The 19,124-nt window shown below is 37.5% G+C and overlaps 1 protein-coding gene and 1 long non-coding RNA gene across 2 annotated transcripts in view; one reads left to right on the forward strand and one right to left on the reverse strand.

The window, feature by feature from the left end:
* The window catches only part of LOC124157886, a 320,618-nt gene extending 309,970 nt beyond the window's left edge, over positions 1-10,648 (reverse strand). Inside the window, exon 1 of the mRNA XM_046532955.1 lies at positions 9,016-10,648. Coding sequence (XP_046388911.1) covers positions 9,016-9,124 — 109 coding nt within the window. The 5' untranslated portion in view covers positions 9,125-10,648. The remainder of the gene's footprint in view (positions 1-9,015) is intronic.
* The window catches only part of LOC124157888, a 124,655-nt gene that overhangs the window by 80,026 nt on the left and 25,505 nt on the right, over positions 1-19,124 (forward strand). The window lies entirely within an intron of this gene.

Raw genomic sequence — 19,124 nt, forward strand, 5'->3', positions numbered from 1 at the left:
TGCTTTATAAAGTGCCCTCTTTAACAACACCCACCTCTTGAATTAAATTTTTATCTCAATCCACCCGGGGGGACCGTGACGGGGAGGGAGATTTACGCAGACCTAACTTGGATATAAAGGCACTTGGTCATTGATTCAACCTCTATCCTATTCTCCTCCCTGCCTTATCACTCCTTTTCCTCTCGTCCTACCCCGAGCACTCTTTCCTCAACCCCCCCCGACCCCCCAAGGGTACTCCCTCCTCTTCTCCATTGTCGCCCTTTCAAGGGGATTCCCACGGGGAGTACAAGGGTTAGCTGGAGTGTTCCGAGGACCCTGGGCTGTGACGGGGAAGGAGAAGAGAACGCAGCGGAACGGGACGCCACCATCCCCCCTGTGTAGTAGCTCTCTCCAATGCGTGTGCGGAACGCTTGGACCAACCAATAGCGTAGGGTCTCGTTTGGTCGCATGCCCGCTCAATAGGTGCGAGACTACACTCTATAGATTCTATCCTGAATTGGGCCTTGTTATTTAGCCATTTGAGGACCCAATTTAGGGTCCAAAGTAGCTCGAAGAGTAAAAAATATTTTTTCGGTTGCTATGAAACTTGCTCACTACTCACTCAGTGTGAAATTTATCAAAAGGAATATATGTATAACTTTGCTTGCTACGGGCGTAATATTACGCCATCAACCTTTTGAAAAAACTTTGTTTGCCAACTAAAGTGGTACTAACCTCTAAATAAACAAATAAAAATAAAAGCCAAATTCATTCTTTAACCCTTTCAGTGCCAACCGATTTTCTAGATACTACGCTGAAAGTGCAATGCATTTTTGCTGATTTTGCAGTAGGTTAAGGAAAAAATTAGGTCTCAAAAACATCTTAAGGTGTATACTCATAAACTTTAGGAAATATTTATTACATATAGCTTCACCTTTTAATGTATTATTTGAGGAGTTAATTTTTATAATTCAAAGAAAATAGTTAATGTTAATATAAGATGAGTATTGACTTTTGAATGATTAATGAACAATCAGCATCTAAGAGTGAAATTGCTGGAGAAGCGCTATCGTGCTCCTGGCACTTTTCGTGAGAGATAGGAGGAGCGCGATAGCGCTTCTCAGCCCTCTAAGGGTTAAGACGATACCAAACTCCTTTCTCCCGCACCGAAGGTTGGTTGAAAAGAAATATGACAAAAGCACTGAAAATGGCCAGCACTGGGGCAGAGATATACTCTAAGATCAGCACGTAAAGTGATATTTTTACAAATTGTACTCTATTAGCAGTGAAAGTACATAGGGGAGGAACAATATTCATGCTTGCTCATGGACTTACAGTTAATAAAATATCCTAGTGATATTACAAAGGAGTGCTTCATTTTTAGTAAGTAACGAGCGTCATTAGAGATAGAGTAATGCTAAGAATTTTAATTCTATCCTATAAGCCATATTACGACATTTCAATTCAAGACCCATTAGTTTGATTGGAAAATTATCTTAGGCAAGTGAAATTTTACGTGTCTAGAATTGATTTTAAGTCATCTAATAATTAAAAAAAATTACTTATCTGGCAGAAAGAGAATAACTTAAAGAAACTTAAAAGAGTTATTGAGTTTGTTTTCATTTGTACACATAATTAATTGTATCTTTCAGAGACGGTCGCCTAATGAAGTCAGAAACTATTGCTTTGGAAATTAAATGAGCATTCCTTATGCAGGAGATAGCAAATTAGTGTGACCCAGTTCCTCAATTCTGAGTGAAGTATAAGAAGTAAATCCACCCCTATCTTAAATTTTATCTGTAATTAGAATAAATCTCTTGATATATCACATTTTTCCTCACACAGTCTCTCGTGCGGACATCATCAAGTAAGAGAGAATATTGTGCTTTCAGCTGCATTTTGCCTATCGTCACGACTCGACATGTTGACTAGGGGCCGACAGGGCAAATGCAACAGTAGACAGCGTGAAAATCAATTGATTTCTTCCCCTCTGCTCCTCGGTAATAAGCAAAGATTATAGGTTTTCTTGTCTCACTAAAATGACGACTTGCCCGTGGCGTGATATAGCTATACTCAGTCGATGACGCTACACCGATATTTTTCTCTGTAATTGTGGGTTATCGCCTTCTGCGGTTCTTGCACTCATCGATTCCTAACCCATCGCAAAAAGAGGAAATACAGAAGCAATATAAAAGTTTTGAATAAAACTACTAGCGTGCTGCTTCCCAGCGACCAAACTTTTTGCACTTATTTTGCGCCACAAATATCAAGCCTTTGTACGCCGTTGTTTGATCCATTCTTATTCACATGGCATTTTCTTCGGGTTCAGCCCCTCTATTAGCAACCCTATAAAATTCCGATTGTGACCGCTAATATCTCACTCTTAATCACTATTCCCAGTAAAATAATTACAGATTAACCGTGAATATTGATTTCAAGATTCCTTGAGGGAAAGCAGCATGTTTTATCCAAATTTCAATTTTCGATATTTGTAAAACATTTTAAGAAGCAATTGAAAGCATACGTTTCTACAATCTATTAATTTATTACTTCACTAGTGGTATCCTTGTATCATTTTGTGATAATTATATCTCACGGAATTGTGGCTTAGATTATATAGAGTTGATTCAGGCTTAATCCGGTGAAATTATAACGTATTGTATATGAAAACTTTTTAACAATCTTTCACATTTAATATTAAAATTGTTGGTGAAAACTGATTAAAAGTTTTTATGTATACAATTCTTTGATGTGGTTGTCCCAAAGTTATTGGTGGTCATTTTTGAGACCTAATTTTTGTATTTACAGTACTTACGCGACTAAATAGTAAGTAGTGATGTAGGAAAAGGAGATCTTTTGTAATTTATAGGCCCTAAAAATCTCTATTGTAAGTCAATTTTTGCTATGTTTGAGGTTGCAGTCAAATAACTTGATCCTTGCATCAATATCAGTAAACGTGGCAGAATTGGAAATTATTTTTTGTCTTTTAAAACAGGATAAGGAGTTCATTACCATGTGGATACGTATTGCAGCATGAACGTCAAGGTTTGAAACACCATAATATGGAAAGCAATGGCCCGATTTCGTTTATTTTTATTTTTAAGCAACTTCCTCAGATGTTATTCTAATGGCTTTTATGCCTAATATATTTTGAATGATACCATAGTAAATCTGCGCATAATCAAAGTCAACCAACATAGGTCATAGGGAGCATGAAGGAATCGCGGTGAAGACCTTTCTTTACAGGATACATAAATTTTTTTTTGCGTAGCTCATTTTGCGTTTTCATTTCAACATGCCTAGAACGACAACAGCCATCTACCTAGGGCTTGCACAAATGACTTCAGGAGGACACACTAGGGTTTCCAAGTCCCCTGGGCTATTGTGAGGGTGAGATCTACCCCATGTAAGGAGATGGAGCGAGTAGATGCTCCAAGTGGAGGGAGGTGGAGGTTGAGTAATTTAGGGTGGAGGAGGGGGAGGGTTGCAAGAGGGAGAAAAGTCGGGGTCGTAAACCCCGGTGCTTGTAAATCACTATGCGAGGGGGTGGTTGAGGGTGACGCAGGATGCGTTTGGGGGTGGGCGGATGGCTGTTGGCTCTCCCAGGTGGCCTCCAAGGGCGGGGCCGTTGCTTCTGCTGTTGAGGGATGAGCGGCCTCGCCTCCTCACCCTTAGGAGGGCTACTTAACCGAAGGATCCTAAATTTAGAGTCAGGTCTGGCCGCGTCAGTTTTCGTACCAGAGACCGCTGTCCTCAATTATTTTTTTTCCATCAAACGAAATGAATCGAATTAGAGCTGTGTGGGTTCTTTGAAATCGAATCGTTTACATTCAGGCATTATTCTGATCGATTATTTTATGGGTTGGAAACATGGATTACAGAATATGGATATATAAAAATTGGTTGTGTAACAAGCACTATCGCTCATTGATACAATGCAGATGATAAAAAATAGCGAAGTAAAGTTAGAAAATATTCATAGGCGATACGTCCTAGCAAATCTGTAGCATAAAATAAGTACCAGAGGAGTATTTAAATATGCCTACAGCACCCAATAAGAATGCGGGGGCAGAGTAAATTGGTTGCTAATCCTCAATGCTGCTGTACCAATAAGTTACCCATCAGATTACCTCAACAGATATTTACTTTGGATAAAATGTCTTCATGCTTGTTCTATGATGTAAAAAAAAACATTTCTCCTCTTGGGTGCAATTCTTATTAAATCTTTTATAAAACTTGTGCATGATATTATAAAGTATTTTATAGTGTATCAAAAAAACTTACCTTTTCAGTCGCAGGGAGAAATTCATTTATCGCTCCGGGTTATTGAAGTAGTCTTCTATTTCAATAAATGTGCAACAAATAATATCATTTTATTGTGCCAGCACAAGAAAGAACTTTTTGTGGTAGAAGAGGGAAGAAAAATGGATTCCATGTCAACTTACCTATTTAGTCGATGTACTGCATACTTGAGAACACTCTGAACCAAAGATTCTTTCACTGCTTCATACAAAGGATATTTATAGGTCTATTGCGTAATTATCTTAAGCCAAAATCAGCCAAAAGCGAGCGTAATATTTTATCTTTTACATGGTCGTATTCATGCACTGTGTGTAGTGATTCCATACTGTTTTTCGTACTCTTTAATATTGGCGGAACATGATTCTATCATGCCCATGCAGTGGCGGTTCCCCACTTATGAATTATAAATGTGTGAATTAAAAAATTGAGGCTACTGTTTTCACGTGTCGAATGAAAGAATTATTCCTCTAAATTTACTTGCCTTTTACCGCATGAAAATAAAAAGTAACAGGAAATTATAACCAAATACCACATTTGATTGCATTACTACACATGAATGAAGTTAAATGGAGGAGGTACAATAGAAATTCAAAAATTCCTTCCAACCATTAAGGTTTTCAGCGGTGCCATTGATAAAATTTTCATTTTAAACAAGGCAGTGTATTGTAAAGTTTTCCAGGTAATCTAGAAATAGCGATAAGTAAAAGCCTAATTTTCAGGTACAGAATAAGAAATATATTTGGATAAGTGCGTAAGAAGCATTTTAACATCTGTGTTTACCATTTTGAGGTCAGTGCGTCACGAAAATCACATGCTCACAACAGAAGCATAAATGACTAGATTTTCATGCATTGGATGAAATGCAGCGGGTAATTTACCAAGTTGAACAAACGCTTCTGCCATTGCTCCACGAGGCTCGAATATTCAGATCTTCCTAGCTCCATAAATGCGATTCTGACTTTCGCTATTATGTGGTAATGATTGTGGATGTGGCAGTATGAGTGAATTTGGCAGTGATTAATTCCATCGTTTTCCAGGCTTCTACAAAGTAATGGCCCCAATAACATTCGCTTAATTCGCTTAACAAAGGCTTAATTTAATGACCTCTCTGCGGCACATGACTTCCGGATTGACTTAGCAAACGTGTGTTTTCGAGGCGTCTCTGGGTGTGCTAGTGTTTAATTGGACTAGTTTGACGGGAATAGTGTAGATTATGAGATTACTTGAGCAGCGGAAGCCCTCGAGTATTGATACCTGCTAGCTTTGGGCAAAGTGAATCTTTGACTAAGATAATAGATCGACGAATGTTGCAATAATAGATCACAAAAACTTTCAGCCTATTCAATCAATGTATAACTTAACGTCTGAAGAAAACGGAAGGCGTTGAGCAAAACGTACACAAGAGCAAGCATAATTTTCTCCTTTGGCCGCAAACACGAGATTTTGTCTTTTATTCTTGTGCTTTATTACCAGTTGTAAGTCTCCCAGTGTTTTGATAGGCGTTGATATGGATGAGAGACCGAAAACAGCACTTCTAAGGTTTTAGACAACTGTATTCAGTTTCAGCTCAATGCGCCCTTTAAAAAAGTAAGTGGCGGAGTCAGGGGCGGTCTGAGGTGATTGGGGGGCCTCGGCTGGGGCTCATGATGAGGCCCTCCTAACCGGGGTATTTGGGGGCCCTCCCCGGAAAATTTTAGAAAATTGGAATCCCAGAAATGGATTTGGACGTTATTCTGGCTCTGAAAAACTAGATAAAATGTAATTAAAAATAACAATTTCGTAAGAAAGAGTATTATGAAAAGTGTTATTTTTCACAGCTTATACAATTTAATTATGCATTATGGCTCCAATATATATTTCATGACTTTCTTCCATGAAACTGCGCTGAAATCTCTGAAAAAAATACTCTTCAAATGACTTTTTCAAATTACCCTTTGTAAAAAGCATCAGGTTATCCTTTATCTTCTAACACCACTATTTTATTTATTTTTTATGCAATATATTTACACTAAGTACGATGGAAATAAAGTAACCAATGAAAACGTAGAGTTTAATAATTGCAAAATGCTTTGGTTCAAGTAATCTGAGTTTTTTTTATTACACCTTTCCTATATCCTTCACGACAGACGTGAGCGTTGTGGGGGCCCCTAAAACTCGGAGCTCTCGGCGATTGCCGATCAGTCGACCTGGCGAGACCGCCCTTTGGTATAGTGGTAATCTTTTTATAAGTTTGTAACGTTAGTATTGTCTGTTGCTCATTCAACGATTTTTAACGCACTTCTTACTATGATTCAATCTTTCCGAGTCGAAACACAGACTATACTATTTTTTAATATATAGGTAAATCAAGCTGAGTACATGGATCATAATTTTGAATCTATATGCGATTAAGTTTCATAGTTTTTTCTTTTGTCCACCAAAAATAAAAAAATTAGAATAGAGCATTGAATTTGTTCTTTATAATGGCTAGGTATTCCATTCTTACTACTTTCAAAGTTAATATTCTCATTCTCCTACCTGAAGTCCTTGGAAATGTAACTGGTTTCTACTGTTAAATCGAAACTTGAAGCTTTTACGCGGTGGAAGGGCTCCATATTAATAATGAAAATCACTTTGTTACTTCCACAAAACACAATAGAAACTCTGTGAATTCTGTGGAAGTAACAAAGTGTATTTCAGAATTAATATGGTTTCTCCTGATCGGTTGGATAGTAAAATAATTCTAATAGTTTGAACAATAATTGTTCCAAATATATGCTGTATTCACTAGTTAATCGGTCCCAACGGTTTTTGTCGTGGTAAATATTTCATTTTCATATAAATAATTGACTGTTATTTCTCCTTTCCAACTGTAACTGATAATCGATGATGATCAAATTATCGTGACCAGTGGTCGTTGTTTCTACTACTCATGTTAATGCGGTCTACAACGGACGCGAAATCCTGATAGAAGAAGTAACTGCTCCCGAGTGAGAATTATAACCAATGCGAAAGTCTTATGCAATACGTAACGTAGGTACCCAAAATGTCAAAAGCGCAGCTGATATCGATTATTAGAATACTTTTCATTATAATCAGCCTCTTCATTGCTGCATTTCAATCGCTATTTATCATTCAAAAAGATAAGCAAGTATTGTCGATACGAGAAGGTAAACAGATTTATTTAAATATGTATTTCGCATTTCATACTTCTTTCCATTTCTCCTGAAATCTTCTCCTATTGTCCTGAATAACATAAACTATAAACGCATATAGTTAAATATTTGGAGCGAATATTAATTGTAACTTAATATGCTATCGTGTTGAAGATTCGTTTGATTATAATTATGATTTAGACATTTGTATAAGTTTACTGTAAACATATTTGTTCCATTTGTCAGAAAATCAACAATGAAAATTTTATGTAGCTACCTGATATTTAATCTCTGGGAAAACAGTGTGAATTGTATGCAAAGCTTATGATTTTTAAGTAGGAAAATGGCATTTCTGATGGAAATAACAATAGAGGAGAATAGGAGTAAAAGTTATGAAATTTTGTTGCCAGTACAAATTATCTTGTTATATTTCATAAAAAAGGTCGATAAATTAAGTGAATTAGCTTTGCTCACTCTCCTTAAAGTCATTAATTGCTGTTTTTATTTAATTGCGAGAAAAAAGTTTTACGTAGTGAAAGGAAATTTTCGCTAAGGAAGGGAAAGCATTTTACTACTCGCGTTAAATCTCCCCATCCGGAAGAAAAGAGGTACGAAAACGCACGACCGTTTTTGGACCGACTTAGCCTTACCCAGATTACCAAACAAGAGAGCTTTTTCTCCTGAGAAAATATAAATTTTCATTTTTTTATTAGTCTGGTGGGGCACTTAAAAGATTTAATCATTCATTTAATCCGTCTCATCATCGAGATACCCTAAATCTTAATTATAATAGCATTCTTCATTCGTATATTAACCGTTTTATGTATTTACTGATACTTGTAGAACTATGGTAGAGGTTTCTCCATCAACTGTGACTGCGCTGCAAATATTACAGGGCTAAATATTCACCGTCATCAAACTTTTATGAATTTTTATTTCTACGAGGTTTTTTTATATTTAATTCTACGATATTATCCACTGACGTCTCGTTAATTCTAGTGCACGTCACTTCTAAGAAAAAGTTTACTCAAGAGAACCATCCACTCGTGAACAGGTTGGTGGCTATTTACTTTCCTTCCCTCTTCCTATGATGCATGTTCTCGCTTTTGTAATAAAAAGTGCCATCCGCGGCATTTTACCGTCATATGGGAGTTGCTCCTTATGCAGAACCTTGAAGAGCACTTGAATGAACGAGTAAACATTTCAGCTTTTCCGTCTGGAAATTTCTATGGAGGAATTGTTTTGTTTAAGAGGCTGAAAAATACTGAATACTGATGACCTTATTTTTTTTGAAAATGAAATGGGAGTTAAAAATAGCCGTCGATATTTATTGTCCAAGCAAAATGTTCTTTATTTATTTATCCTATGTTTTTGATTTATCACGAAAAATGAATGTAATATCTTAAAGAAAACACTCAACGGTTCACGGTATTGCAGAACAACTTATGTTTGAGGAAACAGGGAAGGAGGAGGGCGTGAAGTGACACTCGTCTGGGGAAGGCGGCAATGGTTGGTCGCCGGGTCTGGTGAGAATGATAGTTGCCCGATATGATGCCCAAGAGGGGTGGGGTGGTGGGGGGAGTGGAGTGACCTGACCTACCGGTTGCCATGACGATGAGCAGGACGGCATTGGCGAGGCGACCACCTCCGTCGGTCGCCCTCCGCCTGTTGGCACGCCGGCCCCAGGGGGGGCGGAGGGGGGCAAGCATCTTCCCTCCTGCCCCCGGGGCTGCCCCGCGGTGGCTCAAAGGTGTCCGGGGGGGAGGAGGCGTGGGGCGGGATCCTCTTCCTCAGTGGTGAACGTGGGAGACCCTGAAGCAAAACACGTTCCGAATGACCACCTTTGCGGTGTGACAACCGGCGCACCAAAAAGAACACTTCAATCAAGTCTCACTGAATCACCACCCACTGAAAATTCTCAGAAGTCACTGTTCGTTAACCGACAACTTCACTGGATTGATCTCGTCTGAAATCTTCCCATATGACCAGAAGGTATGCCTGAGTTTTAAGTCGTTTTCGCCTGTTCCTTAATGACTCCCGTGAAAATCGTCTTCAGCATCTTCATCTTGAAATGTCGTTTCATTCCGGGCTCCCATTCTGTTGATCATTTTTTACTTTGGGAGTGGCGTCAAAACACCTTAATGTGCCGTGAAAACTGCAGCGATCAGGTTTATGGAGTCATGGAATGCTTTGTTCAGGTGACGTTCAAAGTTGTCGTGATCACTTTTTTTCAACTCTGAAAATCGTGATTACAAAAGAACTTTTGGTACCGAGGATGTTGGACAGAGATGAAAAGATACACCTGTTTGTATGAAGAATCACTTTTTGACCTTCACCTCTTTTTTTGAGCTGAATTTCAGGTCTTATAGTTCACGAGAGGACCTAAAAATAGCATGCGAATGAATACAAGGATTTTATTGATGGTGACGACTACTGTGATATATGGCATTAAAACAGCTTTTATGGTGGGGAATTATTATCCTGTTATGCCGGCATTACGCGGAAAGTTTTTTTTTGGCCAGCTCCTCGTATTTCCTTGTACACTGCGACGTCTTTTGCTTCTCCAACAGAACGCAGCACCAGATGTGGGTTAAGTCCTTACTGTCAACATAAAATTTCACTTAAAAAAAAAGGGTATAGTCCGAGCTCAAATCAATGTTCGGATATTTATATCTCAAACGAAATTGTCTAATAAGAAAGAATGATGCGGTTTGTAATCGTTTGATGGTAAGAGAAAACTTTCCTGTTTAACGGATGCAACCTTGGTTTTTCTTAGTGACAATCACTGAAACGATATATATGTACAGATAGAGTAAAAACCACTTTCCTCTTCTCTATATATTTTTTCACTTTCTGCTAATTTGTCCAAGAAGATGGAATGACACTCGATCGTAATCTTTCGACAGTTGGAGTGAAATTGAAGGATGCGGAAAACGTTTTTTTTCCCCGCTGTGATCCCGCTCCCTCGTGTCAATCACTGCGCTGAAACCGCGGTGAAATTGTCGGCGATCGGCCTCGAAGATCACAGGCTAAACTTGGAGCGTCGTCGGCGCGGTGCGGAAGCAGGCCGTTGGACTCGGCGATTGCGTCCCATCTCCACTGCTCTATTCCCCCGCTGTAGCCGCGGCGCGAGGCCCGTTCCTAAATCGCCTGAAACTCTCTCCTTCTCTCGGGCGAACAACATGCGAAGGTATATCGCGAGCTGGCCGTCCTGCGTCGCAGACAGGTGGGAGGACGAGCGGGTACTGCCCCGTTCGGGGGGGGGGGGGAGGGAAGGGGTGGAGGGTGAGGGGAAGGGGTTGGAGGGGAGGGGGTAACCTGATGCGCGGGCGCAGGAGTGTGGGGAGAGGGATGGATTTGGGTTCAGCCAGTGGTGGTAGGGCAGGGAGGGAACGGGGAGGAGTATTGCGCGTGAGGGGAGGTAGGAAAAGGGTTATGAGACAGGGTTTGCTTAGCGCCGAATCACGTGGGCAACCATCGAGGCTGGGGTCACGGGGGACGACAAACGGTTTTGGATCAGGTTGGAGTTAAAGGTTTTGTTTCCCAAATTTAGCACTTCATTCAATTTTAAAGCTCTTTCATGAATAACATTGCGTTGTCGAAAGTAATTGTCGATACTGCTCTTAATAACTCGTCTTGGTGACATGAAAAGAATTACCTGATTTAATTTTATACATGATGGTGTAAAATAAAGACCTATGATCTCTCCATCCGGGTTTTTGCGACGTTGTTTTTCTGGGGTAACGACAGTTTCGACCTAAAGACCCTACCCGAAGAAAGGTGAAATCCCAGAGAGATTTTCGTCATCCCTGATAAGCAATGCGGAGAAAACTCGGAATATTCAGGAATCAGGAACGCCATGGAAAAATACGAGACAGCACCTATGATCTATGTTCGACCTGATAACTTTTCTTTGGTTGTAATGAATGTTTTAATGTCTATGGAATTTTCACAAATTTTTATTGATACTGTCATTGCAACATTAACTTCCAATGAAACCGAATTCATAATAAATTTTGCACATGCAGGTACCAAAGGAGTGTCATTGGGTACACAGTATTAGTCTATTTGAATGGTTAAGTCATTTCAAACGTATACAATGCTTCTTGTTTCCACAGTTGCATCAATGGATTTGGAATGTCAAATTCAACTGGTGTATTTAATCTTCCCAGCGAAAAACGCGATAAAAAAAATTAGGACTTGATACTTATGTTTTCTCAAATTATTTCAATCTCACCGAATCCTTTTCAGCCAAAATTTCCCCTTCACACAAACCTTAGGACAATAAATTTACATCTGCATTTATTAGAGTTTCTTTTACTATCTTTGATGGAAGAGGTAACAGCTATTTCTAAGGCTCAGGTTATTTCTAACGCTAAACTCGAGGTTTCTTGTGAGGATAGATTAGCCAAATAATCATAGTTTTACTTTTTTGATGCTCATTGATCATTGCAGGGACCATTATTTCAAGGGTCGCTGATAGCATAATGCTGGAATAATCTACCAATCCAATTTACCGTAACACTGATAGGGATAGTTTAATTTTCTTCTTCGTAGTAGTATCACTTATTTGTATTAATCTTTTTGACGGCGATCCACTATCTCAAAATAGCTCTAATAAGCCAAAGGCAACAGCCTCCATTGATACAAATAACACCTCAAGGACTTTTGATCAACTTAAATGGAGAACGCAGTACTAAACGCTATTCAAGTCCTTGCTAGCTATAAAAATATTCTCCTCAAATAATTGTATAGCTTGAGTCCAAATCAATTTCCTTATATTTTCCCCTCAAAAGAAATAATCTAAAAAGGGGGAAAGACGCTGTATTGTAGTCGTTTAATAGTTATAGTAAATGGAAATTAGGTCAAATGAGCATTTATTTATTATTTAAAATTTGACCATTTAAAGCAGTGTAAGTAATGTAATATTAAATGTCACTGAGATAAAATGGGAAAGCCATTTTTGAGGGCTTTGTTCACCTGATCTGCTTTAAGGGCTAAATAAAGCTTTGCGTAGGAGATATGATGCATCCTGTCTGAAGGTCACTCTGTATTTCGGAGTTCTCGGAAGTGTGTTGGAGGAGGTGTTCCGTTCCTTGAGTTTACCTTGAATCTTCCTAACAGAGAATCGAAGGGCTGGGAACAAAATACTTATCCTTCTTGGTAATAATTTAAGATATTAATCGTTCTCAGAATTTTCTTCAATGGAATTTTGCTTGTGGAATAGAATGAGGTTTTGTAAACTTGCAGTAACATTATCATATCACCGGATTATTTTGGGGTAGAGGAAGCTTTTGACCTGTGAGAAAAAACTTCATTGAATGTAAAAGTGAGGCTGTGGTTTGTTGACATTATTCAGCTCAGGAAAGTTTATATGAACGCTAATTTAATATAAAATATTATCCGCAGATAAATTTTAGTTATATCCTTAAAATTATCATAGTAACATAAGATGTATCGGCCCATTTTAAGATGTTATTTATAACACGTCAGAGTCGCATATTTGGACATTTTAAAAAAAATTTTATCCTTAAGACCTTGTTGATAATGGTTATGATTTAGATTAAAAAAATATGTAATTGTCAGAAAGAATAATTTTCACCTATAAAGTACAATCGTGCATATTGAGTTCGTCAGACCTAAATACGACTATAAAATGAAATTATATTATTGGATTCACAAGGAAAATAGTTTATTCGCTGCTATAATGTAAAATGTGAGGGGAAAATGCCAATGAGGAACGATGCAATTTAAGCCTTAAATAATTTTTTTAGAGATGTTGAGACATCAGTTAGATATTCCCAGTAAATTCAGAGGTCATTAAAATACGCATGGAGCTAAACTCGTCGAACGTATCAACTCACAACTCGGTTCAATTGAACAGCAAAATTGATCGTCTTAGCTCTCGGAAAGTCGCTGTGTAATTTCAGGGGCTTAGGCATAGCAGGAAGCCAAATTGGACGTGCATGGTCCTTCTAAACATGGTTTGGCTGGAGTCAGATATAATTAAATGGTTCGTGTGTGTGCGCGCGGTCGCAGTTCCTTTAACGGCGAGGAAAATTTACTCGGCTTGCGGGCTCTTCGATATGCACACTGTTCACTTGGCGGAAGGGTTAGCCGACGGTGGGAAAAGCAAATGGTATTAATTCCCTTTGGGCGGCCTTCACCTTCAATTTGGAGCGCGAACGAAGAGGAAGGTATTGGGCTAGTCGGGACGGTAAGGCCTGTTCCGGTGCCGCTCATGTCTGTGGCTGAGCAGGCGCGGAAAACCGGGTGACAACCTAACGCCCTCGAAACAGGGTTGGCAAGTGAAACAAAACGAAAATCGAAACAGTAAAATTTCAATAGTTTCGTTCCAGGGAGCGGAATGTGGAAACGAAACGAAATGGATTTAAACCCTGGGAGCTAAACTCAGGGTTGAAACTCAATCGGAGCCAAAACTACTTCGGGTCGAAACTAAACTAAAACTTTGGAACGAAACAAAACGCAGGTAATGTTTCACGTGCTTCACCTTCGAACAGTTTAGTTTCGACCCACACACCGAGTACGAAGTATGGTTGAATGAAGTAGAGGTTCCGCATACCGCCATTAGATGCATGAGGAATTCATATTTTTACCTCTAACAGGAGAACGGTTAACCCAAACTGCCCACTTGATTTTTAAGCTCAAGGTTTTAACTTCTCTACACGTACCTATGTTGAACGCAATGGGTCGAAACTATCCCCTCCACTCAACTTCTGGGATTGAAACTTAACTATGAGCATTGAAGTTTCGATTAATTTAGTTTCGTCCCGGGTCAAAACTTATCTCCTTGGTGGTTTTAATTTCGAGCGGGAGTGAAATTGAACCTAGACCTCTTATTTTCGTTTGCCTCCGGGTCAAAACGAAACATTTTCGTTTCGTTTCACTTACCAACCCTGCTTCGAACAACCGCTCTTCCCAACTATTGTGCATAACTACGTCTTCGACCCATTCCATTCCACATCTGCATCTATAGTACACACCTTCTAACTTCTCCTGGAAGTTGCTTGATTTGGCTATCGCTTTAATTTATTTTAAAATGAAAATTTCCCTCAAATTTATTCATTCTGAATCCACGGAGTATTAGTGGGTACTTATAACGCCGATCCTCTACCATAATGCAGTGATGTTCATGATTGATTATGATCATTTTAAAGCTCTTCTCAATAATAACTCAACACGTTCCATTACCTGTGAATTATTATTTATAAAAGCCTTGAAAAGGCATAAATTAGAGTGCGTATATACTCGATTGTGTCTGGCTTTACTTTGTGAAAATCCATTCTGAGCAATAAAAAGTTATGGTACTTTTTCGCACGATTTATTCAAGACGACAGGTTTCGTCGCAGAGGCGACATCATCAGGTACAGAAATAATATATTAATAAAACGATTTCTTAAAAATATATAATAAACGATTTCTTAAAAATTTATAATTAATATAACGATTTCTGTACCTGATGATGTCGCCCCTGCGACGAAACCGCTCGGTCGTCTTGAATAAATCGTGTGAAAAATTACCATAAATTTTTATTGTGCATGTATAATTATTGAACTACTGATCTAATCTCTTCTTCTCACTAAAGAAAGTGTAGAACAAATATTGTTGTAAATGAATTATAAATAGTACTTTAGTTGTTTTTTTCATGTACGCACTTAAGCTTTGGTTATATAGATTATCAAGGTAACACAAAATGAACTACACTATATGTAAAGCATAAATATTATTATTTTGGATGGTAGCCTCAAACAGGTTATCCTTCGCGGCTACCTAAAATTACTCAAATTTGTTATTGTCATGTAATTTGTGTATGGAGTAATAAAATTATTATTATTATATTATTAATATTACACCCGAATTGCTTTTGGTCTTCACCTTTTGAATTTCATTCTTGACCACTAAGATAACTAATGCCTCTACTTCATCTTTTTTTAGTTATGGTCTAGAAATAGAAAGTTCAGTTCTTTCCCGACGTTTTGATACGTTTATTTATTTCATATTTCGTGCGATTATAAATCCACAGAAAGTTTAAGGAACATTGAAAATGATGAATGAATGTTGGAACAAAAAAAATAATTTCGTTAGTTATAACGATCTCTTATCTTGCATCTCGGTAAATTGTAATGAATAAATAAGTCTAATGGGAGTTCAGTCATTTACAGGAGTTTCGGCAAAATGTGATCACGGTGGAGTAGAGAGGAAATGGTCCAAACCTCTCCTCGACGCCTGAGGTAGCTGTCGTTCCGCGCGACATAGAACCAATAACGTAGTTATAATTCTTCTGTGCAGTAGCGCTTGCATGTGGATCAGGGTGGGCCGAAAAAAGTTTTTTTTCCTGATCAAATTTGCCCTATGCGGGAAAGTTGCGAAATGATATAAGGATCTCGCACATAAAGTTTTTTTGAAATCGGATAATATTAACCGCTGCCGCCCGAGCTCTAAAGTTTAAAATTTTGCGAAAAATCAGGCTGATTTCAGATTCAAACGGCTATGAAGACGACTTTTATGAAAATATGGGGTGATGGATAATAGAAATAAGTGGATAAATGTTTATAGTTTATGAATATGAAATTTGAAGTTTATTTGACGAAATCTGTGGTTCACAAAATGTCTATGAATTAATAACAAAATTAGAGTATAGACCACCCGCACAACACAACTCATTTTTGCCTACGTTTCTAAAATTCCATTTTGGGGACTAAATTTCAGTTAAAATAATATTTATTTCGATTGAATTAAATTTTTTAGAAAATAAGTCATTATATGGTAGTAAATAATCCCACAAAAAAGTGATAATAAAGGTAAATTATTTTAAATTAGCATCAATCATATTGACGAACAACGTACCTGTGGAGCTATTTTCAACAAGAAATTCAGCCAATGATGAGAAAGAACAGAACCTGAACACCAAGCATTTCTTTTTTACTATTTAGCAAACTCTTTAGAGAGCTTAGTGTCGTCTTCATAGCCGTTTGAATCTGAAATCAGCCTGATTTTTCGCAAAATTTTAAACTTTAGAGCTCGGGTGGCAGTGGTAAATATTATCCGATTTGACAAAAACTTTGTGTGCGAGATCCTTATATCATTTCGCGACTTTGCCGCACAGGGAAAATTTGATCAGGAAAAAAACCTTTTTTCGGCCCACCCTTATGTGGATATCATTTTACCAGTTCGTCTTATTTCCAACCCGTCTTATTGATACATTTATGCTTTGGGATGGTAATGAGGGTCTGTTTTCCCTATGAAGTAACTAAGGGGGCTTGACTATTGCTTGAAAAGAACACTATTTTAAACGTCATTGAATTCATTTCAAGGTATAATAATAGTAACTTCGATTTGAATCGCAATATTTCCCGTAAAAATGTGAAATACTGAAAATTCTAATTGAAGAATACGAGGAATACATGTTACTTATAAAATAATACATGGATCTTTATTTTTTGGATTTAATTAGCCTTACAGATGCAATTATTTCTGATATTAATTCTTACCTTAGTATTTTCTCCAAAATAGTAATGTGATAAACTATTTTTTAAAGAATTTTAAGGATAAGACAATTTTTAAGGACAAAAAAAGCTCGGATAGAATTTTACATTATGGGTTGAGATAAAAGAGAATACCAAATTGGAGGTTCAGTAGAATTAAAATTCTGTATAGCGATAATTTCCGGATATGGAATCGAAGTAGTAGAAGCCTTGCGTAGCATTCGGAGAAATCATTGCGGTAAAAATAGTCATTGGACAGTCTGGTATTTTAGCTAAACACGTTATAAATTCAAATGGTCACCCTTCATACTGATATTATTATTAATACCTGCTATTCCTTTCATTCCTTTGTACGACCTGCTCTTACAATGCTAGTTTTAAAACTTCCTGGATATTCCGAAGTTATAATTTCCAAATCGATATTTTATGATCGCTGTTCTATTTATGACATTTAACTTCAATTTAAATGTTGTGCCATTAGGGTTGTTGAGAGATATAATTTAGCTTTGTTTCTATCAGGATTGATAAAACTGTTGTTGCTAGTGTGACGGATGTAAAACGTTTATAACGGTTAGTCCATTTTTATGAATCCCATACAAAGGTAGTTTTGACCATAAAAATCGCAGATACTTCGTTGAATTTAGAGCCTCAAATGTAGCATAGATGCGTCATGAAAAGTGTGTGAAATTAGCAGCATACCCATTTAATGCCCGTCATCAATCAAAACCACGTCAGTAAACCACTAGTTATAAACTACCTGTAATAACTAAAAGTATATCAAGTATTACAAAGACAAGAAATTTCGAATGAACGAACTGTAGATCTGGCGATTTAAATTATTTTAATCTTTTAATTTAATGGATGTGGAAATGAAATTGTCGATTCAGTAAATATCTATTAATAGTAGGTGAAAATAAATGCAGTGGTTATTTTGAGAGTCGCTAATACATCTGAATGGCATTCTTTACTCATAAATAGTTTGATGTCTCCGATTCTGTAGAAAATAAATATGCTTTTTCATCCACGTATGTCAAACAAGCTATACCATTTGGTGTAAAGTTGAAAGTATTTTAACAGTGAGCAATAATAGATAAATAAATGTAATAGTAAAATAAATTTAATTTTCATTTGAGATATAATCTCATTCTATTTGAAAACTTGCTTCATTAAGTTTTTGGTTTCAACGTAAATTATGCCCGCGATAAATTCTTGGCTTCTATTTTTAACGACATCTTCACCTCTCAGCTCGCATTCGATATTACACTTAAATTGTGGGGAAACGAGTGTGTCTCACTTATTTTCAGTAACTTTGTTTTCATTTTTCTGTCATTTTATTTTTTCGAAAAACTAAATTTTACGTCTACTTTGTTATTTCATGTGCTGTAGCAGGTTTTATTATTTTGGCGAACCATTTTTTAAATCTCTGCAAGCACTTGGTTTGCATTATTTTGACATTTAAAGCACGCCTTAATATTTATTCCTTGACTTTAGGCTTCCACTCCACTGAAAACGGCTGGTACTGTCATGCTGATTATTTTTTTCTTGTATAGAAGGAGGTTATTCCGGGGCTCACTTTTGCAAGGGTAAATATATGAGCATGTATCTCGCCACCAGATTAAGGACAATAGAGGAAGGCTTCTATCACTCTTTCTGGCCGTGACTGGAATCATTTTTTCACTTAGTGCAAAATCTCATCCCCTACTTTTAGCTCACACGTTAATTTTTATTCGTAGTCTCGGGAAAGATGACTTTACGCCACCGTAGATATGGGGGTCGGATGATACTGAATTCATTCCGAGGATGACATTTGGGCAGAGTGAAGCTGGCTGTATTATTCTTCTAAGTCTTGGGTTAGTAGCAAAGATGAGTCGCAGATCCCGTAGCAGCAAGCATCCTCTTAAAAGGTTTAGCATAAAGAGAGCAACGTGTATTATACACAAATACTATAATCTTGAGAGGCTAAGGCCACGAAATTTATTATTGTCGAAACAAATCTTTGATTGCTCAAATTCGTAACGTCAAAATAATGTTTTTGCAGTTTACGATTGTTAAGTTAGCGGCTTATATGTGCTTTAATATGTCAGATATTTTTACTGCTAAAAACACAAAGTATTTATCCATCTCCACCCTTTTTCCTACTATTCCAAACATTTTGGTGGAAAAGAAGTTCGAAAAAATTCAACATTTCAATCTAATGTCTAAT

This window comes from Ischnura elegans, chromosome 4 (genome assembly GCF_921293095.1).
Source record: "Ischnura elegans chromosome 4, ioIscEleg1.1, whole genome shotgun sequence".
NCBI lineage: Eukaryota > Metazoa > Arthropoda > Insecta > Odonata > Coenagrionidae > Ischnura > Ischnura elegans.